The sequence below is a fragment of the Ahaetulla prasina genome, chromosome 4 (genome assembly GCF_028640845.1).
Source record: "Ahaetulla prasina isolate Xishuangbanna chromosome 4, ASM2864084v1, whole genome shotgun sequence".
Lineage (NCBI taxonomy): Eukaryota > Metazoa > Chordata > Lepidosauria > Squamata > Colubridae > Ahaetulla > Ahaetulla prasina.
Genome location: NC_080542.1, coordinates 32,834,960 through 32,859,160, shown reverse-complemented (window position 1 = coordinate 32,859,160; position 24,201 = coordinate 32,834,960). Strand labels below are relative to the sequence as shown.

At 40.1% G+C, this 24,201-nt stretch overlaps 1 protein-coding gene across 7 annotated transcripts in view; it reads left to right on the top strand.

Annotated features, from left to right (window-relative positions):
• Positions 1 to 24,201, top strand: part of CPT1C (carnitine palmitoyltransferase 1C) — a 43,842-nt gene that overhangs the window by 14,612 nt on the left and 5,029 nt on the right. The window contains exons 4-20 of one of the 7 annotated variants that reach the window (XM_058180155.1): positions 562 to 726; positions 3,064 to 3,203; positions 4,068 to 4,239; positions 6,181 to 6,282; positions 9,423 to 9,560; positions 9,682 to 9,759; positions 9,875 to 9,982; positions 12,720 to 12,804; positions 14,035 to 14,230; positions 15,337 to 15,525; positions 15,965 to 16,070; positions 16,241 to 16,357; positions 17,712 to 17,876; positions 18,282 to 18,416; positions 21,295 to 21,447; positions 22,580 to 22,693; positions 22,889 to 22,981. In XM_058180155.1, coding sequence (XP_058036138.1) covers positions 586 to 726; positions 3,064 to 3,203; positions 4,068 to 4,239; positions 6,181 to 6,282; positions 9,423 to 9,560; positions 9,682 to 9,759; positions 9,875 to 9,982; positions 12,720 to 12,804; positions 14,035 to 14,230; positions 15,337 to 15,525; positions 15,965 to 16,070; positions 16,241 to 16,357; positions 17,712 to 17,876; positions 18,282 to 18,416; positions 21,295 to 21,447; positions 22,580 to 22,693; positions 22,889 to 22,981 — 2,232 coding nt within the window. In that variant the 5' untranslated portion in view covers positions 562 to 585. Of the gene's footprint in view, positions 1 to 561; positions 727 to 3,063; positions 3,204 to 3,856; positions 3,927 to 4,067; positions 4,240 to 6,180; positions 6,283 to 9,422; positions 9,561 to 9,681; positions 9,760 to 9,874; positions 9,983 to 12,027; positions 12,116 to 12,719; positions 12,805 to 14,034; positions 14,231 to 15,336; positions 15,526 to 15,964; positions 16,071 to 16,240; positions 16,358 to 17,711; positions 17,877 to 18,281; positions 18,417 to 21,294; positions 21,448 to 22,579; positions 22,694 to 22,888; positions 23,011 to 24,201 lie in introns of those variants that run through there. The other 6 variants (XM_058180156.1, XM_058180154.1, XM_058180159.1 and 3 more) reach the window with 6 other exon arrangements.

The following is a 24,201-nucleotide window of genomic DNA, read 5'->3' as shown; positions in this document are numbered from 1 at the left end:
AGATTTTAAATGTTCTTTTTCAGGGTGTTTTCTTTTCTTCTCATTAGTCCATTATAATTTCTAATCTATTGAAAATCAGTAGTTTTAACTGGTATTTTTATTTTTGTTTGGAAGATATTGCATGCCTTCTTTGCATTGTATTATTATTATTATTATTATTATTATTATTATTATTATTATTATTATTATTATTATTATTATTATTATTATTATTATTATTATTGGCTAATGGTAAATTGTAAAAGCTGACTTATAAATTCTGCAAATTAATATACCTTTTGAAACAAATTTGGAGGAATATTAGGTGTGGGTTTATATTATCCTTGTTCAGAGTTGCTTGATTTGGTCTGAAAAAAATCTTGTTGACCACTAGATATCAATGAAGAGATACAGAAAATAATCTTTGTACCATCCAATGGTTGCCTAAAATTTTTGTAGATTTGATAACCCATCAGTGATTGAGCAATGGTAGAAGATGCATTTTCACCACACCTGGAATGTATTAGATAGTGAAGGCTAATTATGTCAACTGTTTTCTCTCTGTTTCTTTTAACTGCTTAGCCAACAACTTAATATCCTCCCACGATGGCAGAAGCTCACCAGGCTGTGGCATTTCAGTTCACCGTCTCTCCAGAGGGTATTGACCTTCAGTTGAGCCATGCAGCTATCAAGGAGATTTACCTTTCAGGCCTGCGTTCCTGGAAAAAGAAATTCAACCAACTACGGGTAATGCAGGGGGCAGTCATAATTTATTAAAAATACAACATCAAATACTACTTGAAAAACTGGCTATGAAGTCTTAATTGGGAACTCTCGGAAGGGAAAAGAGTTCTGTGTACAGGTAGTCCTTGACTTACAACAGTTCATTTAGTGACCATTCAAAGTTACAACGGCATTGAAAAAAGTGACTTATGGCCATTTTTCACAGTTACAACCATTGTATCATCTCCATGGCCAGGTGATCAAAATTCAGATGCTTGGCAATTGACTCACATTTTTGACAGTCCCAGGGTCATGTGATCACCTTTTGCAACCTTCTGACAAAGTCAATGAGAAAGCCAGATTCACTTAAGAACTGTGTTACTAACTTAACAATTGCAGTGATTCATTTAACAAATGTGATCATGCTCTTTCTTGCCACATTTCAACAAATGTCTCACTTAGCAACAGAAATTTTGGGCTGAATTATTGTCATAAATTGAGAGCTACCTGTAATAAGGCTATGTAGTCAAAATGAAAGCTCGGTTGTGGATTCTTGCTGACACCAAAGTTGTCATCTCTAATATTTTAATAATAAGGATTGGAGTTCAGTCAAGAATATACCAGAGGACAAAGAACAAACCACTCCTGGAAAATGAGGTTTGGGTAGTGAACATCAATTCCCACTTGTGGTAACATGGATTTCAGGGTCAGAGCAAAATTATAGGATCTGCAGAGGCCCTAATCTCTGTTAGTGTTGAATGCTAGGTATATCTATAATAATTTTTCCTTCAATTTCATAGAGACTTACATTTTCTAAAAGCCCATACATAATGTTGTTCCTAGGATTTATCCCATTTGGCTGCAGGCATACGAGTAGTCCTGAATTTATGACCACAATTGAGACTAGAACTTCTGCCATTAACCAAGTCAGTCATTAAGTGAGTTATGTTAAATTTCATGACCTTTTTTGCTTTGTTAAGTGAATCAAACAGTCATTAAGGAATACAACATTCCCCTTTGACTTTACTTGTTGGAAGCCAGCCAGGAAAATTGTGATCGTGTAATCTCAGACCATTATAAATACATGCTAGTTGCCCGGTGCCCAAATTTTGGTCACATAACCACAGGGATTCTGGAAAGGTTGTAACTTCTAATGGTCAGTAAACAAATGGTTGTGTTCTGTCCTCCTCCGCCTCCGTCTGAATGATGGCTTAATTAGCCGGCACTATCAGCTCTGGCGACAAAAGAGCCAGCGTCTGCCAAGAGCCCTCGTTATCTTCCACGACGCTGGTGAGTCACAAACTTCAGCTGTAGTCAATCAGTGGATTTGCTTCTTACAAAGAGACACAGCAGCTCTGGCTGCCTTTTATATCCTGTGGGGTGTGGCTCCATGAATCAGCACTTCCTAGGCCTGCCCCACCCTTGCTTCTGTTGTTCCCTCCTCTCCTGCCTACGAAACCTAGGATTCAACCATGCCTGATTGCTGTCAGCTGGGTCTGCAGGTGTGGCCTGGGGGGGGGGAAGACTCAGTGGATGGAGGCCTTGTTATCTCTTTCACCTGGCCTGCTTCTGGCTCCTGGAGCTGAGCCAGAGAAGCCGGTGCTCTCGAGGTAAGTCCTGACGGCCCTTCCCCCTCACTGTCCAAGTCACTTTCTGGCAGCAGGCCCGGCTCCGAGTCACTTTCTGGCAGCAGGGCCAGCTCGGGGGGTGCAGACACAACAGGTTGTAAGTTGAGGACTACCTGTATTGTATTTGCTTCAGTTCACATAGCAAAGCTATTAATGCATGATGTGACAGGAGTTTTATTTTCCAGCTGGCTTGTTCCAGAGCCTGATGCTGATTAGGTCTGAGAGGAAGTGAGGGGGCTCATTAAAAGAAAGCAATTTGCTTTCTTGCATAAGGCAAAACTAGAGCCTGGGTTTCCTACTGCTAGTGCAACACCGTAACAGACTGGCTCTCAACAAAGATCATTAATATTCAAGTATTTATTGAATATTAATAAGTTATTCTTATCCTTGAAGAAAAAATACAAGTGCCAGTAGATTGGCTTTTAATGTTGGAATTATTTAAATGTGAAATATATTGAAATAATGTAAATTATGTAAATAGTTAATTTATAGCAGGTTTTGCTGCTTCTGCAAAAAAAAAAAAAAACTAAGGACAGCTTCGCCAAGGAGGAAAGGAAGTCAGAGGATAATTTACTAATGTAGGGAAAAGTTCAACCTGTGAGTCAGAGTTCCAAGAAAAGGATTTTATTCTTTCAGAAACAGGTTAGAGTGCCAACGTAGCAGAAAATCAAAACTCTCAAGTTCTTTGTTTTCCTACCTCTCACCTCCATTTCCTTATATTGCCTCCAAACAGAATGGTTTTGTGACAGGTGTGTATCCTGCCAGCCCCTCCAGTTGGTTTTTCATGGTTACAGCCATCCTAGTAACCCAGTTCTCTCGTCTTGACCCCTCCATGGGCATGATTGACAAAATAAAGGAACATCTGCCAGTCAGGTAATTAGGGGAGAAAAGGAGACAAGTCTTCATGATGAACTAGCAACTGTTAATTTTGTCAGAGTGGAAGAAGCGAAGATCCGGTCAGACTTAATGGTTGAGTTCAGATAGCATCCTTAACCTAGCCAGGTACTAACTGTCATAGCGCCTTAATTTTGGCTCTAGCAGCACACAGTTTCTGTAACTGGGTAAAGAGTTAGCATTGTGAGGTATTCATAAATCTAACATGCTTCCTGATTCCTATCTGCATTAATGCTTTATTATCCTGCATTATAAGGATAACATTGTGTTTCATCACTCCAATTATCTTTTCCCTATTAGTAAGGCAGACAACATTGTGTATTAGGTAAGCAAAAGAATAAAAAGTCACTCTCAGCCTACCAAAATGTCCATCTTGGCATAGAAAGCTCTTATATTGAATGAGACCAATAGCCTAATATTTTCTGTACAGAGACATGCTTATTAAATTAAAACTTTTTCAGAGATTGTACATTTAATTGAAATGTAAATCAAACAGCTGAATTACTACAACTTGCTAAAGTTATAAAGAAGTTAAAAATAATAATTGTTCAAAGGCAGCCACTTGATTTTTAACTACCTTGGTTAAATATATTGTGTGAACACAACCACTGACCATTTGCATTTCTCCATAGTTTGGGCAGAGGTATTTCAGAAATCTGAAGGGAAATGACTAACTCTGGGATATTTTGGATGTAACAAAATGTGAGCTAAGCATCAGATCATTCATTTCCCCCCATCCCCCCCAATCCTTAACAAACCTTAAGTTAATTTGTAATGTACAAATACAGGTTAGTTTTCTTGAAAGATTGACTATCTTTCTGCCATCCTCCTCTTTTTCTCCAGCAATTATCTGTCAGATCAGGGCCTGAATGTCCTCAGTGTCCTGGCCTTTTCCACATTGCTGTGGCTGGCTCTCATTATGACTATGCGTAGCATTCTTAAGATGCTGCTATGCTACCATGGATGGATGTATGAGGAGCATGGTCGGATATCCAACACCACAAAGATCTGGTTGGTATGTACTTACAGGACACGTGTACTCTTAGAATGCAAGTTGGACAGCGGGTCAGTTTTTGGTGGACTCAGCATACATAATTGTCCTGGTTTTTGGCTACCGTAACCCTGGGTGGAGTTGAAGCAGGCTTATAGCACAGAGCAATTAGATTTTTCTAGCTAAAAATATGGGAGCTTTCAACACATCTGCTGAGCATCATATATGAGCTAGGCTATCAGAAGAGAAACTACAAATATTGAATGCATTTATTGCAAATATATCTTTCCTCACCTCTATAGCACAGCTCACCATATTTATTCATTTAATTAAACAGTTATGAGGGCAAAGATTTCAGACTGGCTTTAAAAATTAGGCACATACTGTATTATAAAAGGCAAAACCTTTTTCAAGTCAAGCTTGATTCCAGGTAACTTTGTGTGTATATACTCATGCAGTTTTACTGGCAAACTCACATGGTGCCACTAATTTTTTTTCTGGGATGCTTTTTATCTTCCCAGTCTAACTTGCAACTTTGCTATTCCCTGAAAGTTTCTCATCCAAATACTAACCTTAGCTTTTGAGCTCAGACACATTTAATGAGATGTTGCTACCAAATGCCTGAAGAAAATAAACATTGCAATTAACAAAAACTACAAACAAACAAACCCACTGCTCCAGAATTCTCCTCCAGGATGTCAGGGAAATACTTCTGCAATATTATTTTTATAAATAGGATGAGAGAAAGAAAGAAGGACTCAAAGTCACCTAATGAGTAGGTTCTCCCCTAGCTTTCCCAGTACCATACCATCTAAGCAGTATATAACTCAGCAACAGAGGGATATGTCCCTGAGCTACTTACAATAGCTATGTTCAGGATCAAAGAGCAGATGAACAGGTTTAGCTAGAAAGTTAATGATGGTTTATGGTGAAAAACACCATGGAGCAGCTTTTCCCAATCCAGTGTCCTTTAGATATGTATCATAATTCTCATGGTCTGACTGTATGGGATGATAAGGAATCCATTTGGCACATCTGAGAGTTACACATTCGAAGAAGGCTGCTGGAGAAAAATGAGATGAAATATTGCACCATATCAGTTGAGAAGGAGCCAAACTGAGGAGCACAGATACATATTAAGACAGAGCAGCAGGTGTGTCTGTAATTCCCACAAAGACATTTAGAAGAAGGAATGATTATACCTAAGCAGATCAGATTAGGATTTAGAGAAGATGTGAAAACATAAATATCCTTGGGGCTTAGTTCTCATGTGATTGAGTGTTTCTGCAATCAAACATAAAGCCAGCTTCCAGATATATAGTAAACTATATCAGAAAAGAAGGAAGTTCCATCCAGAGTACAATGATCTCACTACACCCAGTTGGCATCGTTTCTCCTGGGGGGGTCACAGATCTACCACATGAGTCCAGAAAAAGGTGCAGTTTCATTAAGGAGGTGAAAGCCGTATTCCTGCTGAGAAAACTTTTCCATTTTGGATCCAAAAAGCTACACAACCCTAGTTATAACTTTTAGACTAAACTTCTGTGCTGCCAGTAATGAACCTTGGTGGCTGCAGTTTGTAGTAATCTAGTATCAGGGCAATCTTAGTTATTTGCATTCTGATAAAAAAGACAAGATGACTTTCCACTTTCACTTTTTTTCCATATTAAAAATAATTGGATTGGCAGTCGAATCTTGCTTTGGCATAATTTATTGAAGGGTGTAGGAGGATGTAGCTCAGGCTACTAAGCATAGATAGCTTTGCCCCGCAATAGTTTTACTAGTATTTGCTACCTGAAGCAAATATCTTATTTTGTCTTATAGCAGGATTCACCATGTCCTATTCCAGTATAAAACTGGCCACTTTACTGTGAATTAGGCCAAAGAAAAATGCTGGAGGGAAAAAATGAACATGCGTAAATGTGGGGTCTTGTTCATTTCTCCCTTTATTCCCTTGCCAAATAGGCTTTGGTGAAAATCTTCTCTGGTCGTAAACCCATGTTGTATAGCTATCAGGCCTCACTGCCTCGCTTGCCTGTTCCAGCTATTACGGATACAATGCGGAGGGTGAGTCTGCAGCGTTTGTCCATATTCTTCTTATTTACAAGTAGGCAGTCAAAGATTCTAATATTTCTTGGACATTTGGGCCTGAAGGTGAAGGAATGCATCTTTGAAGTAGTAATGTTCACAGGAGGCGTCGAAACAGAAAAGATAGAGGCCTACATTTGCCATTTCCATCTCTTGTATTCCAATCATAGATTGTGATGTTATAGTTAGGATAATTTTAATATTACCCTGGATTGGCGGCTGGTTTGAAAGACTGCTATTTGATAGAAATAACTATTTGTACAAACTAACAACAACAACAACAACAACAATAATAATAATAATTTAATTTCTATACCGCCCTTCTCCTGAAGGACTCAGGGTGGTTTACAACCAAGTAAAAAATACAATATACAATTAAAACCAATTTTAAAAAACCTATTCAATTTGGCCCATTAATTAAAATACACAATAAAATCATAAAAAAACCCATTAAAATTAATAGTGGATTTCCATTTTATGCCAGTCCTGCGCGGAAGAATAAGTACATCTTCAGCTCGCGGCGAAAGGTCCGGAGGTCAGGAAGTTGTCGAAGTCCTGGGGGAAGCTCATTCCAGAGGGTAGGTGCCCCCACAGAGAAGGCTCTCCCCCTGGGGGTCGCCAGCCGACATTGTTTGGCTGATGGCACCCTGAGGAGGCCCTCCCTATGGGAGCGCACAGGTTGATGGGAGGCAAACAGTGGCAGCAGGCAGTCCTGTAAATACCCCGGTCCTAAGCCATGGAGCGCTTTAAAGGTGGTAACCAACACCTTGAATTGCACCCGGAAGACCACAGGCAGCCAGTGCAGCTTACGCAGAAGAAATGTTATATGGGAGCCACGAGTAGCTCCCTCTATCACCTGCGCAGCCGCATTCTGGACCAACTGGAGCCTCCGAGTGCTCTTCAAGGGGAGCCCCATGTAGAGAGCATTACAGTAGTCCAGGCGAGAAGTGACGAGGGCATGAGTGACTGTGCATAAAGAATCCCGGTCTAGAAAGGGGCGCAACTGGCGAATCAGGCGTACCTGATAAAAAGCTCTCCTGGAGACGGTCGTCAGGTTGTTCAAAAGACAACCATCCATCCAAGAGGACGCCTAAGTTGCGCACCCTCTCCATTGGGGCCAATGACTCGCCCCCAACAGTCAGCAGCGGATGCAGCTGACTGTACCGGGATGCCGGCATCCACAGCCACTCAGTCTTGGAGGGGTTGAGTTTAAGCCTGTTTCTCCCCATCCAGACCCACCCGGCCTCCAGACACCGGGACAACATTTCAACAGCTTCGTTGAGGTAGTTAGGGGTGGAGATGTACAGTTGAGTATCATCAGCGTACAGCTGGTACCTCACCCCAAAACCACTGATGATCTCACCCAGCGGCTTCATATAGATGTTGAACAGGAGAGGCGAGAGAACCGACCCCTGTGGCACCCCACACATGAGGCTCCTTGCGGTCGATCTCTGCCCCCCTGCCAACACCGTCTGCGACCGGTCAGAGAGATAGGAGGAGAACCACCGAAAAACCGTGTCTCCCACTCCTAAACTGTGATAGATTTTCCTTTGAACTAAAGCAGGGAAGGAAAAAAAATCACACATTCTGCCCATCCCTGGCTGCTAATCCTAATGATCACTAATAAAGATAGTCCTGGAATTCCAATTTTCAGCAAAACTGCATCCGTAGCAATCACTGGTTTACTTACTGATTGCAGCATTTTTAATGACCACTGCAAAAAAATATATCATAAAATTGATTCAGTCATGTGACTGACCAATTTTATGACCATTGCAACATATGATTGTAATGCACAGGCCCCATTATGGTCATATAGCAAGAACCATCTGTAACCCCCTTGCCTTTCCCCAGAAGTGCTAGAAACTATTGCCCATTGCAGCAGGGCCCAAACAAAGAATATTCCATGTTGACTGATTCCACCCACCCACACTGGTCTTTGGATCTTTATGGAGAGGGAGGAAAATCAAAAGCTTTGCATCACAGTAGGAATCTCATTACTTTAGCATGCCTGACATTTCTGGTACTAATTTTTGGTTCTGACACTTGGCATACCCTCATAACTCTTTTTTTGTAATTATTTCAGATGGTGTTCATTGCCTAGCTCTGATTTTGGTTCCTAATGTGGGACTCTTTGCTGATTATTGGAAAGAAAAGTTCTGACTAGAGACAACGGAAGAAGTGTAAAAAGGGGCCTAATCTGAGAATGCAGTATTGCAGGTTACTTCCTCTGACTGCTGGCTGCCAGCAGTTCAGCAGTTCAAGTCTCACCAGCTCAAGGTTGCCTTCCAACCTTCTGAGGCTGGTAAAATGAGGACCCAGATTTTTGGGGACAAAATGCTGATTCTGTAAACCACTTAGAGAGGGCTGTAAAGTACTGTGAAACGGTATATAAGTCTAAGTGCTACTGCTTTTGCCATCTATAGTAGTTAAACGGAAGTTTTACATGCAGGGCATCTTGAGGCTACTATAGGATTTCAACAAAAACATATAATACCAGGATGACCTCAGATGCTGGTGAGCTGGGAAGGATGCCTTGAATATTTCATGTTCTGACAGACTGTTGATTGGTTGATTGATAGCTTTTTCTAGCTGAGCTCTCCAAATTTTGGGGACTACAAGATCATGGCATCTCCAAGATATGATGGCCAAGCATTACATCTGTTTTATGTTTCTGCTTTTAATTCCCCCACCTCTCCACGCTATTCTTCTCCAGTGCAACAAATCTTTACTGATGAGAAAATATTCATTTATGATTCATCCCTTCACATTAGGAAACAGATGTTTTTTTTCTTCTTTCATTATCTTAGAAACTGCTTGATTTCAATCTCTTTGGCTGAAACTGCCTGAAATCGAGACAATCACTAGATACAAAAAGAGAACACTAGCAAAGTCTGAACTGATATCTCTATCTTTCTGAGACTTTTTAACTTCTTTTTCGTGCATCTACAAAGATGCATACTCCCATGTCTACAAGGCCTCTGGTTTCAAGTGTTCTTGTAGGAGAATGAATGGGGAAAAATGTTATCTCTTGAGTTTGGAAAGAGGAAGGCTTTTAGGTAAAAGAATGAATTCTGCACTTGCCAAGATCTAATTCCACATTTTTCTTTCTCCCTTAGTATCTGGAATCCATACGACCTCTGATGACTGATGCAGAATTCTATCGAATGACAGGTCTTGTCCGTGACTTTGAACGGACCCTTGGACCACAACTGCAGTGGTATCTCACGCTGAAATCTTGGTGGGCACCCAACTATGTGAGTGGGCCTTTTAAGGGGGACAAGCTCTTTGAGAAGAACAGTGTAGTACACTGAGAATATGCATGGGGTGCTGTCTTTTTAATTTCTTCTTTTTTACCCTTCTTCCATCTCTTGCCAGGTAAGTGATTGGTGGGAAGAGTATGTGTATCTCCGTGGGAGGAGCCCCCTGATGGTAAATAGCAACTATTATGGCATGGTGAGTTACTAAAGCTAGAGAAGAATACCAACACTTGAACAGGCCACTTTTTCTTCCAGCATTTCTGACCGAACCTTCTCCCCATGTTTTCATTTCTTCTGCACTCACTTTTCAGGATTTCCTTTATGTCACACCTACTCCAGTCCAATCTGCTCGTGCTGGGAATCTTGTTTATGCCATACTGCTGTACCGACGCAAACTCATCCGGGAGGAAATCAAACCAGTGAGTGAGATCAAAATATAGGGCGAATAGGAAATATGCCTATTAGAGAATGAAAGCTTCCTCTGTCTTAATTAGTTAGTGGGAGTCAGACTGAGAACAAGAAGACTAATACAGGTAGTGTTGAACTTAACAACCACTAGAACTTCTGTTACTAAGCAAGAGGGCTGTTAATGAGTCACACCCAATTTTACAACCTTCTTTTACTGCGGTTTTAAACAAATCATCGTGGTTATTAAGTAGTTGTTATCATCCAATTGTTAAGCAAATTCAGTTTTCCCCACTGCCTGTGCTACTTGGAAGCCAGCTGAGAAGGTCACAAATAGTGATCATATGAACCCAGGGTGCCAGAACCATTGTTAAATACATGCCTGTTGCCAAGCACCTGAATTTGGATCATGTCACCATGGGGACGCTGCAGTGGTCATATATGTGTGAAACCAGTCATAAGCTTGGGAACCACACTATTTTTAGCACTGGCATAACTTTGAATGGTTGCTAAATGGATGGTCATAAGTCAAGGATTTACATGTACTTGCTTTCCTCCTGCAAAGAGGAAAAAAGAGTAAAAGCATGGCAACTTCTTCATGTATTCCAAGCTTGCTCGTTTCACTTCGTAAAGCAGCCTTCCCCAAACTGGGACTCTCACGATGAATTGAACTACAACCCACCCCCACCCCCAAAATCACAATACTTGATAGGTTTTGGAAATTATAGTCTCAAACACCTGCTAGGTTAAAAAAGGCTGCTTTTTCTGAAAGGGATTTTCAATTTTATCTTTTAAAAATACAGGCATGTTTCTCATACCGTTTGATAGTTTTGTCGTTATGGTCAGTTTAGTTTGCTGCTTTCAAAAATGGAAGAACTTATACATTAATGTTAATGGTAAACTAATCATATCATTTGTGTGGCACACATCGCTGAAATTTTTTTGTTTGCCAAGACTAGACAAAGGGGAAGTGGAGATGTAGGAAGAGCCAGAACTGTGGTACAAGCATAGTCTACAAAATCACAACAAATCCAATATTTTCTTCCATGACTCATGTTAAGGAACTTCTGGGGTATGTTGGTGCCCTGGAAAAGAATAGCCATGTTTGCATATTATAATCATCTGATTATAAGACTAAGTTATCTTGGTTATGCACCAAGACAAATTCCTTGTGTGTCCAATCACACATGGCCAATAAAAAATTCTATTCTATTCTATTCTATTAAAACTAAACATACACTGTGGTTTAGTTTCACATGCTAATCAGGCCAATTATTTGCAGAGGATCTCAGTGAAATTTACAGATGAACATCAATTTTACTCCTAGCCTTGCTGATCCAAGGGCTAAAATGATAATACGTGCTTATGCTACTTATGTTTTTCTTTAGTTTCAAGACAATTGTATGATGTTCCAGTTCTGATGAGGACGGTTGTTTTTTTTCTAGATCTAAACTGTTTAGCTGTTCCTCCAGAACAAGCAATATATATGAATTTCTCCTACTGTGGGGGCAGGAGCTACTCTGGACTAATATTTCTACAGTTCATTGGAAGTAAAAACAAAACAAAAACATGGGAAACCACAATCAGGAGATCAAATCCTATATTCACAGCATCACAACAGTTTTGAGTTTGTCTTAAGCGCAACTTAGGATTACTTCAGAAACTTCAGAAATACTGAATTGTTCCTTTGAAAGTATGCAGCAAAGAAAAGATCAGAAAACAGGCTTAAAGCAAAGCTAAAGGGGAATGAAAATGGGCCTACCCCAATATCTGTGGGCCGAGTATTATACCAACTTAAATGCACAGGTAGCTTTGCTTTGCTTATTAAATGCAAGATAGCACTGCCAGCTACATTGTAAAGTCCAAGTCATGCTTCTTTTTCTCAGTGATCTTTCTACAAGTTTGTTCATTGGGCTTTTTGCTTGTTACATTTATTTATCCCTTGATTTGAAATGTTTTAGGATCATGGAGCATATTAAAGATAACAACAATAAATCTCTTCCATGTTTGGTTTTCTTTTCCCCATCTAATCTTGGGGTTCCTTGTCACCTGATATCAGAGCATGGTTCCTAATTCCTTCATCCCCCTCTGTTCGGCCCAGTGGCAGCGCCTCTTCAACACCACCAGGTTGCCTGGGGAGGGGCAGGGTAAGTGAACCAGAAGACCCTGAGAAACAATCTCCTTTTCACATCTGGCTATGAGAGACTTGTGCAAGATGAATCTCCTCTATTGGATCTTTGCTGGGTTTTCTGGTCCATATCTTCAGTGTTGCATTCTATGATTTCAGGACTTACCCATAATTCTCTAAATCCTTCTGTCTTAACCATCCTTTGACAACTTGGTGCCTTCTGTGAGTGTTGTGTCAACAACTTTCATCATCTCCAGCATTACAGTGTTATTTGGCTAGGAATGATGGTAGCTATTGCAGTCTACTTCATATTGGGTGGTAGAAGTCATTCTAAGGTACCAAGTTGGCAATCAGTCGCTGCCTTTAAAAAAAAATCTGGTTTCCCTTCTTGCTCTTGTCAACATGGATAACTCACACATATTCATGAATTCAGAAGTGGAGTCACTTTTGGAGCTTGGCCTACCCTTTTCTTGGCAGGACTATTCAAGCTGTTAGGAGAAGTAAAAATTCTCCTTGGGTTCTTTTTTACTTCTTTCAAAGCTTCATGGCAGGCAAATCTTCTTGATTATTCCTTCGGTCTCTCTCTTTCTTTCTTTCTTTTCTTGCTTACCTCTGCTTCTCAGATGCTGATTCAAGGTTGCCTGCCAACGTGCTCAGCTCAGTATGAACGCATGTTTAATACAACCCGTGTGCCTGGTCTGGAGGGAGGTAGGACGCTTCTGCATACCTTGTCCTCCTTTTCCAACAAATACCTGCACACTGTCATGTGGATTGTAGGAATGAATTGACTTTTTTTCCTCTACATGCCTTGTCCTGCAGCCATGTTTTATTTTAAAGCAGGGTGGGGAACCTATGCTTCTCCAGATGTAAAGAATGGGACTTAAAAGGTGAAGGATGGGTCCAAACCTCTCAAAGATCTTTTTGATAAGACTTGTAGAGAACCAGTCCTAGTTAGCATACTTGAGGATGGTTCTTAATAGCTTTTTGGTGTTCAAAACTTGGACATCTGAACTAGGTTTTACTGTTTCCTTAAATTAGGAGTGGGCAATTACGTTAGTACTTGGAAGCAATGATGCAAAGTACTTGGAAGCAATGATGCAAAGTAAAACAGCTTTATGAAGCAAAGTCACTCTAGTATTTTTCTTTTTTTTTCCTTCTAGATTTTCATTATTTATTTGTGGGCTTCTAAGATTTTTAAACTAAGCCTACTTAGTTTAAGTACTTAAATTCAACTATTGTTAGATTTGTGTGTTGTTTAAATCTGACTGTTGCATCAATAGTGAACTGCTCAAAATCTTTTGACAAGGGTAAATACCTGAGCAAGTACATTTGCGTGTGTGGCAAAGTGTGGCAATGCCCAATATGGGGAGGAAAATTACCACCAGTTTCCAGTAACTATGGTTGGAAAGAGGCTCCAAGAATTGGGGGAAAAAATCCCTCTCCCAACAATATTAAAAGATTGAGGGGTTGTGTGCAGGTCTTGGGCACAGGGTTGCAAAGAGAAAAATGGGCATTTGTTTCATCTCATGTCCATTGTGTGCAGCCTCTTTTATTAATCTTTGACTACTGCAGCTTTCCTTAGTTGGTGCACTTTAGAGGTATAAGAATTTCCAGTCACATTTTGCTGGCTGGGAATTTTGGATATCCCAAACCAAGGTTTCATTTTGTGAAAATTTAACAGCAGAGAAAGTGCAAGAGTTTGCTGCAATTGCTTGAATATAAGGTGCTTGACCTGTTATTATTTTTATTAAAATCAGAACTATTGGCCTGGGATGAGAGATAAATTTGAATGATAGTATAGGACATAACCTTTCATGGACTTATGGTTCCCCTTTTTCCTTGGGGAGCACCTGTGGGAGGAGGCAGGTGGCTAGGCTGCCTATACATTGAGTGAGATCCAGTGGAGTTTTTATTTTGTTTATTGTCCTTGCTACCCAGATAAGATCCAACATCTACAAGACAGTGATCACATTGCAGTATACCATGCAGGACGCTTATTTCGGGTATCGTTGTATTACAAGGGGAAGCTGCTGGAGCCCTGTGAATTTCAGGCACAGTTTGAAGCTATCCTTTGTGACCCTACACCCCCTCTGCCTGGGGAGGAGAAATTGCCTTCAATGACTGCAGGTGAAAGGTGAGAGGCTGACCTGTCCTTGATCCAGCCTTTCAGTAAGTTGGACCTACGGCAGCTGACAGATAGGCTGGTTCACCCTATGCTCCTTTTCATTCAATGGCTTGAAGAGAATAAGTTTAGATAGAAATTCAAGTGTGTCCCGGGGAGGTTGGAGTTGTTGTGTGGTGTGGCCTTCAAGGCCTCTACATCCCATTAGTCATCCTGCCTCTCCACTCTGCAGTTAACTATCCTGCTCTACCCTCATCCCATGCTGCCTGTCACTGCCTTGCTTCCCTGTCCCTTCATGCCCTGCTGTGCTCTGCCACTTCTTTATGCTGCTCCTTATTTTACTTCACACTATGTGGATATAGTTATATATTTGAGTGTATTTTTTATCGTCTTTATTTCTTATTTAAGGAGTATTTGCTCATCTGGTTTGTGCTCTCCATCTTAGATGGCCCTGCCCACTTCAGGAGGGCAACTCCCATGCCCCTCAGAAGCCTCTGGGGCCCTCCATTCACTGGGAGACGGTGAACACCCTAGATTAAGACGAGATCATCCTTTTTCATGTTTCCCTCCTTCTGAATAAAATACTAAAGGACAATCACTTGAGAGCCCTTGTTGGTACTATGCAACCCACAGAGCTAAGGTGGCTTGTGCACATCCATAGTTGACTTGGTAGAGTGCAAAAAAGGGAATGACAAAGAGATGATAGAAAAGAGTGAATGAAGCTCTGCTCACTTTGGAATCTCTACCATCTCCACCTACTTTTCCTCATTCTGGAGGAAAAACAAAAACTTGGAAACTTCCAAAACTTGGAAAGAATCCATTGTTCCTTTCTTTAGCCCTGCCGTAAGAACTGATTTTAGGAGTTCAGATAATCCTTTCTTTGCATCCTTTCACTGTTGCTGCTTATGAAGCCAAAAGAGATACAAGTCCATGCAGTGACTTTGAAGGGGGTAAAGGAAGGGATATCCACCGGGTCCTTCTTTAATACGGAACAGGCTATGTTAGAATTAGGGAAATGATCACCCATTCTCACCAAAGTCAGTTGTTACTTCTTTGGATCATAGAGTTTCCATAATAGCCACCTCTCCTAACTCTGAATGGCTTAATGTTTTTTGTAGAGATGCCTGGGCCCGGGCCCGCCAGACCTACTTCGAGTCTGGGATTAACAAGGAGTCCTTGAGCATCATTGAGAAAGCTGCTTTCTTTGTCACTCTTGACACAAGTGAACAAGGCCTGCGAGGGCCCAATCCAGGTCAGGCTTTGGATGTCTATGCAAAATCCTTGCTACACGGACACTGCTGTGACAGGTAGTTATATCCTCTCTGCAACCAACCTGCAAAAATTGTACACCAGAAGTCATAAGGGGTCTTGGGTCACACATTCCTCACATTTCTTGAACAGAGAAATCGTACCAAAATATCACTTCCTTCAATCACTTTTCCCACAAGGCCTGGTTTTGTTTTCCAAATAATTTTCTGCTGGCTACGATACTTTTCACAGAACCCTATAATGTTCCTTGTATGGCAGTAAACATTCCACCAATATCAGTGGTGGAATGAACATTTTGGAGTGCAAGAGATGATATGCACTCATGAGCGTCATGATATGCTCTGTTGCCAGGCCCCTGAAACAAATTGTTTTGTGCCCCAAGATGGAGGCATGCATGTCCATGTGTGTACAGTATCTTTGATTATAAGAAGAATAGGGAGCAGCCTATGGAAAAGAGGATGCCATCTTTTCTCACAGGTGGTTTGACAAATCTTTCAACCTGATTGTTTACCGCAATGGGAAAGCCGGAATCAATGCAGAACACTCATGGGCAGATGCGCCTATTGTTGGACATCTTTGGGAGGTAAAGCTCCAGTTGGGTTCTCCAGCATAGGATTGGTCGGAGGGAGGGGCGAAATGGAGAACGCTTGAATTCTCCAGGGTGTTAGGGAATGGGGTGCTAGCTCAGTACGAAGGAATGCAGCAAGGGAATCAAAGCAGTTGAGTTTTCTCTTGGGTGCTTTTTTTCCACAGTACACACTTGCCACAGATTCATTCCAGCTGGGATATGATGTTGAAGGGAACTGCAAAGGCAAGATGGATCCCAACATCCCTCCACCTCAAAAACTGGAGTGGGAAATATCATCAGAGGTAAGTTCAGGCTCTGGTGAAGACAAAAAGTTTGACACAGTCACATGCACATGCACACACACACACACACACACACACACACACAATGGTATGTCAGCTGGGTTATGATAGAACAGTGTTTATTGATGGAAGTGGCCTCAATTAAGGTATTATAGGAAGAACAGTAGCTGAGGACTCTTCTTAATGTCGGAGTGGCCTTCTTTATTTTGCTGTCTTTCTTCAACAATGGAGACTTTAAGGATTGGAAAAAAAAGAGATAGAAAGAGATTTGAGATATACATGCTGCTTATGCCCAGCCCTTTATTATTAATTTTTGAATTGAATTGAATTGAATTGAATTGGAGCTACTCCACTCTATAGTCACTCTAGGCCTGTGATGGCAAATCTATGGCACACATACCAGAAGCGGCACGCAGAGCCATCTCTCCAGGCACACAAGCCATTGCCTGTTGCTCTTCCGGGTTCCGGCACGCCGGCCAGCTGGTCTTCAAGCACATGGGAATGTCGGAAACTGGAAGATCATCTTCCTGGCACATACATGTATACCGGGCGGCTGCTGTTCCAGGTTCCTGCACATGCATGTGCACCAGCTGGTCTTTGTGCATGCATGTGTGCCAGAAACCAGAAGACCAGGTGCTGAGTGGGCATGCGCGTGCTGGAAACTGGAAGAGCAGCTGCCCAGCATGCACACACACACTGGGCAGCTGCTCTTCCAGTTTCCAGCATGCATGCATCTGCACATGCGCATGCTCCCATTTGGCCACTTGGTGCAAAAAAGGTTCACCGACACTGCTCTAGGCAGCTCACAATACGTGAAACACAATGTACGGGATATAAGCACGTTGCCCATTGCTGATTAATTTAGTTATCCCTTCTGAAGACTAAAGTTAGTAGACTCTTTAGACTGGGGTCTCAAACTTGATTTCATTGAGGGCCGCATAAGGATTGTGCTTGACCTCAGTGGTTGGAATGGGGGTGGTGGCCAGGGTGGGCATGCCCAGCTTGACATCAGTTGTGTTGGGGGTACCTGTGGTGGCCCAAGCACTCTGCTAGAAAAACGGGCTCCGAGTTCCGTTTTTGGCTGCAACAGCCTCCTGCAACCCTCTGCCAGCAAAAACAGAGCTCGGGAGAGCCCTCCCAAGCTCCATTTTTGCTGGCAGAGGCACCACGGGCTAATCCTTCGCTGTTTCCAGGGCGGCCCCATGGGCCAGATGTGGCCCGTGGGTCTTGAGTTTGACACCCCTGCTTTAGACAGAAATGAGCTATTGGAAAGGGAATTAGAAATAAGGCAAAGCTGATTTTCCCATGACATTTGCCCTATGCTTTGCTAATTTCTGTTTCTTATTCTTGACAGTGCCAAGAGGTGATCTTGCAGTCCTTTATTTTGGCCCACGCTTTGGCCAGTGACGTTGATTTTCACGTCTTTACCTTTAAGGACTTTGGCAAAGGCCATATCAAGAAATGCCACACTAGTCCGGATGCTTTCATCCAGCTTGCCCTTCAACTAGCACATTTTCGGGTAAGACACTTGATTAACCGGTTGGGTTAAATGCAATTGGGTGAAGATCATAAATATGTTGCTGATTTCAAAACATTATAATTAGGGAATTATTGGAGAAAATAATTGAAGAAAAAGTCTTTTTTTCTTATAGCAGAATAAGTAGTAACTTTGGTTGCATTTATACAAGAAATGAATTGGAACTATTCTGATTCAGGGTTGTTTGGGGTTCTTGTAATCTGAATTTTGTTAATGGAATACTTTGGGTTCATGCTTCCAGAAGAACATTTCACCTTCTCTGATCCAAGAGGCTATATTTTTGCACCTTCATGGCATTAACATTTTAGTTTGCTTAATTTTTAGGGACAATGCTCAAGTAGAGACCCCTTTCTTGTTAGTCTATATGTCCTCCTCTTGCTGTTCTAGGACATGAACAAGTTCTGTCTCACTTATGAAGCATCTATGACTCGTCTTTTTCGGGAAGGCCGAACAGAAACAGTTCGTTCCTGCACCATTGAATCTTGCAACTTTGTGAAGGCAGTGATAGATCCTACTCAAACTGTGAGTTCTGATATCTAGTAAGAATGATTTTTGGGAAAGTCAGTGAGTTATAATGATTTATAACGCTACATTACAAATGAGAGGGTCAGGTTTGATGCTGCTACAGATAGTCCTCAATTTATGACCATGGGTTCAGCGATTGTTCAATTACAGCCAAAAGAACAAAGATGGAGTGAAGATGAGAGGCAGTCCCTCACATTACTGAGGCCTAGGGTTGGGAGAAATGACTTGGATTCTCTGATAACAAGTGATAAAATCTACTTAATGATGGCAATAGAGATTGCATTATAATCCAATGGCAAAGGGGATTGTAGAGAAAAAAAAGAAAATAATTCATGAGGGAAGAGGAAGAAAGATACCTTTAGGACTGCTCCATTGAGGACAGACCTAAAACCTGATATCTTTGAGGTCCTCTAAATTTAGCATACATCTTTTCTTCGCTCCCTTGCTAAATATCTGTTTCTATCATCACTTCCCCATTCCTTGATCTTTCCTGTGGGAAAAGGAAGGAGGCTGAAGGTGGGAATTCATGTTGACGAAGAATCATGGCAATTGAACAATAAATGAGCTACTGGAATAAATCAAATATGAACAAGACAAGATAACCTGTAATTGATGTAATACTAGACTGAATATTGTAGACCTAATGAGAGGGGAATTATAACTATATGAGGAAACTATGGATAAAGTAAGATTTTAATCCACACTAACTGAGAAATGGCTAAGCTTCAACATAGTGAAAATGAAACTGTTCTCGTAACTTGATATGGCCCAATTACACATTACATCCAGACTCAAGAAGATCTGAAAAAACAACTGTGTAACTAACACTTGAAGCTGGAATGCTACCACCTCCTCCATTACAAAGTACAATATGAGGCATAAAATTGTGGATAAACTAACTACAGTCAACCCTTGAGACAATTACCAAGTTAGTGGAAAAGTACCATCAGATAGTACAGATCATGGAGAATGACAGATCTAAGATCCTTTGGAACTTCCAGATTCAGGTGGACAGGCAGGTATTGATCAATGGATCAAATGGTTCTTCTGTACTATCAATTGTGGTAGTAAACAAGGACAAGAAGACAGCAGCAGGATAGATGTAACAATACATCTATTGTAGTGACAGCAACACTAGGAAGGAGCATGAGAAGCTGAAGTACCATGATGAGGAAATAGGGTGGATGTGGAAAATAAAGACCAAAGTTGTCTTAATAGTGGTAGAAGACCCAAGACTGAGGAAGATTCATACCACCCTTAGGGGAATTTTTATAAATATGCGCACTCATGCATACACACACACATTTATAAATCCACAAAACATTAATTTTTCCATCCTGGTATCAGCAAAAAGTACATAAAAATGTCCCAAAAGGGAAATTTCCCTTTTGAGACATTTTCAAAAGGCAACTGGACTTTCTTGGGGTTTTTTCCCTTCAGAACATTTCATTTCTTAGCTTCTTAGATGAGAACTGAAATGTTTTCAAAGAAACCCCCCCCCCCCCAAAAAAAGTCCAGTTGTCTTTTGAAAAGCACTTTGGAGACAACCATAACTTGAATGACATCCATAAACAAATGTTCTGGCAAATAAAAATGTCTTGTTTTAACTTTGATCAAATAAACCAATTTGATATTCCTTCCTTTTAACAGTCTTAATCAAGTATTGCCACGGGATTTGATTCCTCTTCAATTCTTTTATATCTCATTGTATAGATTTCGTTAAGGCTTTAACAAGTCTCTTTTGTGGATGTTATTGAAATAATTTCCAGGTCATTTTCTTGATTCAACATTTTTATTTCCCTTTTTATTTTTAAAACTTCAGTCATTTTCTTTTGTTTGTCCAGTTGAGTAAAATTTGGCAGCTTTCATTTCTTCATTAACATATTTTAGACATAATCTAATCTTAGAAATAGGTATCATTGATGAAACTGTTGATATTATGGTTATAATTTCTGATTCAATCTTCAAAGACTTCCCTTAATATTTCCAATGTTATAAAATTTTGTATTGTTTGTAAGTTTCAGTATTGACATCAAGTGCAGGCTTTTTTTGTTTTGCTTAAAACCTGTAGTTTCTTCTAGTTCCAGTTTCTAAAATCATTACTTATCTTTTTAATTGCAATATCCAGAACAGCTTATCTACTTATATTTCTCATAGCAAAAGTTTATTTCACTTTTTGCTGTTTATTTAAACAGCAACCCTTATAATTAATTTTTCTTTTGTTTAAAATTGAAGATAAACTCACCAAATGAAGACTTTGCAATCTTGTCATTCTAAAGGCTATAATACATTATGATGGTTGGTAGGCAATTTCTATAAAGTGAATAGAAGTTTACCATATTTTCTCCGAAAGTCTCATTTATATTTTGAAAATTAAATACTTTTTTTTAAACTATATAATAAAACATAATGCAACATAGGTTTAAGAAACACTACTATGTTTCCCCGAAAATAAGACCCTGTCTTATATTTTTTTTGAACCCTGAAATAAATGCTTGGCCTTATTGCCATGCGCTCAAAAGCCTGATTGGGCTTATTATCAGGGGATGCCTTATTTGGGGGGAAACAGAGTATCTTAAAAAGTTGAGAGAAATAAAAAGCTTTTATTTTGGCAATCGGGGCGGGGGGACAATGACAAATAGAACAAGAAAGTACATTCTTGATAGGGAAGCCATTCCAGATATGCAGAACCATCATTGAAAGTTCCTTCTCCCTAATTGCCATCCACTGGACCACCTGATAAGATGAAGAAAAATCTAAAAATTTGGGCAGCAGATATGTGGAGTGTTGGTCCTCCTATCTAAATTTGAAGGAATATTCAAGGGGGTGTAGAATATGAAGATCTACAGTAAAACCAATTAATTTCTCTTTTCAGGATAGTTCAAGGTTACGCCTTTTCCGAGTGGCAGCTGAGAAACACCAGAATCTTTATCGGCAAGCCATGATAGGTGCTGGCATCGATAGGCACCTTTTTTGCCTCTACGTTGTCTCTAAATACCTTGGCCTGGATTCTCCTTTCTTACGTGAGGTAAATTCTGCTGGCATGGTTTATATGAGAATTCCCAAAGACAATTCTTAGAAAGTGAGGCGAAGAATCAGAAAAATAAGTCACTTTTTCCTCCCAGGTTATATCTTGAATCTTGCAGGTTTTTGTCCACGCATTTCTATTTCTGGGGATAGAACTTCCTATGAGTATGGTCAAGGTTGTTTCCCCTTTAAAATAAGTGTTTGTATTTTTGTCACTAAAGGAAGTGAACTCAGCCAGCAGTAGTCCTGAAGGCTTTGTTTTACAGCTCAAGGTCCATTTGAGTCATTGTGAATGCCATGTGTCAGAATATTTTATCTGCTACATTTTTAAAAATGCAAAGCAGCTCTGTTGATTTTTATTCATCTATTCATGATTAATTAACCAAATAAATATAATTATAGCAGTCTATATGGTTGTTTGAGGTTTAAATTTCTATATTACAGTAAAATATAACTATGACATGTCTATTTTTTCTGTAGTCAGAGTGAGGGATTTTAACCGATTTTGCATGTTTTAGTACTGTGTTTCAGTGGTTTTGAAACATGCTAGAGTTGATGATAGTATTTTACTGCAGGTAAATTGCTAATTTCCCTTTAAAAGGGACAATCATCAATTTTGAGATTTCCTAATCCATTTGGATGGATGGCTTGATCTATATATATTTTCTTAAATCCATTAGAATCTGGGAACTATTTTAACTATAAGTATCGAAACATCCTTTTACAGCCTAGAATCTCCAAATCTGACAGGTTCTTCTATATTAATTTAGAACCCGTTATTCTAAATTATTTTAAAATAATACCTTTTAATTATATATTCACAATAAATATGTATGGACTAAAACTGTTCACTTTTGTATAGAGTGTTCATTTTTATAGAGACATTTGGGGCTGAACATGTTTCTAAAGCATGTTTTCTCTAACTTTACATAATTTCTTTGAAACTCTATGCTGCACAAATGAGAATAGAATAGAATAGAATAGAATAGAATAGAATAGAATAGAATAGAATAGAATAGAATTTTTTATTGGCCAAGTGTGATTGGACACACAAGGAATTTGTCTTGGTGCATATGAAAGTCAGCGATAATAGAGCTCCCTCCTTATTCCCTGATTTCTTTCCTCTTTATCAGGTATTATCTGAACCATGGAGACTCTCCACTAGTCAGACTCCCATTCAACAATTAGAGCTATTTGACCTACAGAATAATCCTGACTATGTTTCTTGTGGTGGTGGATTTGGACCGGTAAGCAGTGCCAAGATTCCTGAATTTTCTTCAGGGAAAATGGAACGTGGTTGGTTTAAAGTTGGAGGGGATGCACATGTATGAAACCCAGGTATCCTGGATTCACTAGGAATGCTATTTTGCTATGAAAAATAGTGGGACTTTGGAAGCAAAGGTCCTGCCTCATGTTGCTTTTTCTTTTGTGCCAATGGAAAGGTTGATGATAATGGATATGGAGTATCTTACATCATTGTCGGTGAAGATCTCATCAATTTCCACGTGTCATGCAAATTCTCCGGCCAAGGAACAGTGAGTCTGGCTAATAGTTTTCCTAGCAGGTGATGATGTATTGGGGAATAGGATACTTTGGTGATTTGGGTATGGCATCAATGGTTATATACAGAAGATAATGGTTATGGTCCCATGCCCCTAGCCCTCTGCCAGTTGAGTGCCAATAGAAAATGCAGTTTAGTTTTAGACAAAAGATAGTTTTAAAAACTCTAATGTATATATGCAATCATCTGTCTCAACTATAAATGTTCATCAAGATATGCAATGGCAAATGCCAGATTTATCATGGCCTTTATAGGTTCTGAGCTTGCTTGTTGCTGCCTAGTCACTTACAATTCCCTTGCTGATTTCATGACCTGTTTCTTCCCCAGAATCAATTATTTCACGTTGTTGTTTTCCTATTGTTGCTTGAGTCTTTTAAAAGGCTAAAGCAGGAGTGTCAAACTCATGTCGTCACAGTGCATCACGTGACATATCAGGACTTCTTTTCCCTTCACTAAAATGAGAGGGGGAGATGGCCAGCGCGTGACGCATCCCGCCTGCAGGACAGGAGTTTGACAGTCCTGGGCTAAAGTGATGCATGGTAAATGTCAGAGGCCCCAAGAACAACTCATAATTGCTTCTGAACAGTTTCCTTTATTGTTCCCCACCTACAGAAAGAAATTTTGCCAAACTAAAGCAACTGCTTGCATCATTAAAGATATACTTTGAGAATTGCTGGGGAAGAGCCCTCTTAATTCTCTTTCTCTGGTCAAACTATCTAAACTTTATTATCTCTTGGCCCTCTGGAATGCAGTCCAAACTACATTCCCACACAGGTGTTGAAGTATATAGGTGTTGTTCTTTTCTTATGACAACAAGAAGTTGGAAATAAATGGCTTGGTTCTTTCAGTGCAATGTTACTTTTTGATGAACCATGATTTGTTGAATAAACCAAAGTGGGATGAGTTCATATGAGTTCATATGTTATGCAAAGCATAAGCAAGCAACTAATTGTTTTGGAACCCATACAATTAGGTTGTATAGATATAGATTAGCTGTCTGTTCCCAAAAATTCCCAGTCAGTTTGCCTGGGGAACTCCCTCCTCCCCAGCCACAAAATACGAAGGTGTTTGCCTGTCTTCTAATGCTCATCCCTTATTAAGATGATACAATTTGAATCTTGCTTGGATGTTTTATCTATGTAAGTCTATGGTTTGAAATTTCACTGATATGTGTATTCTATTTTCTTATCTTAA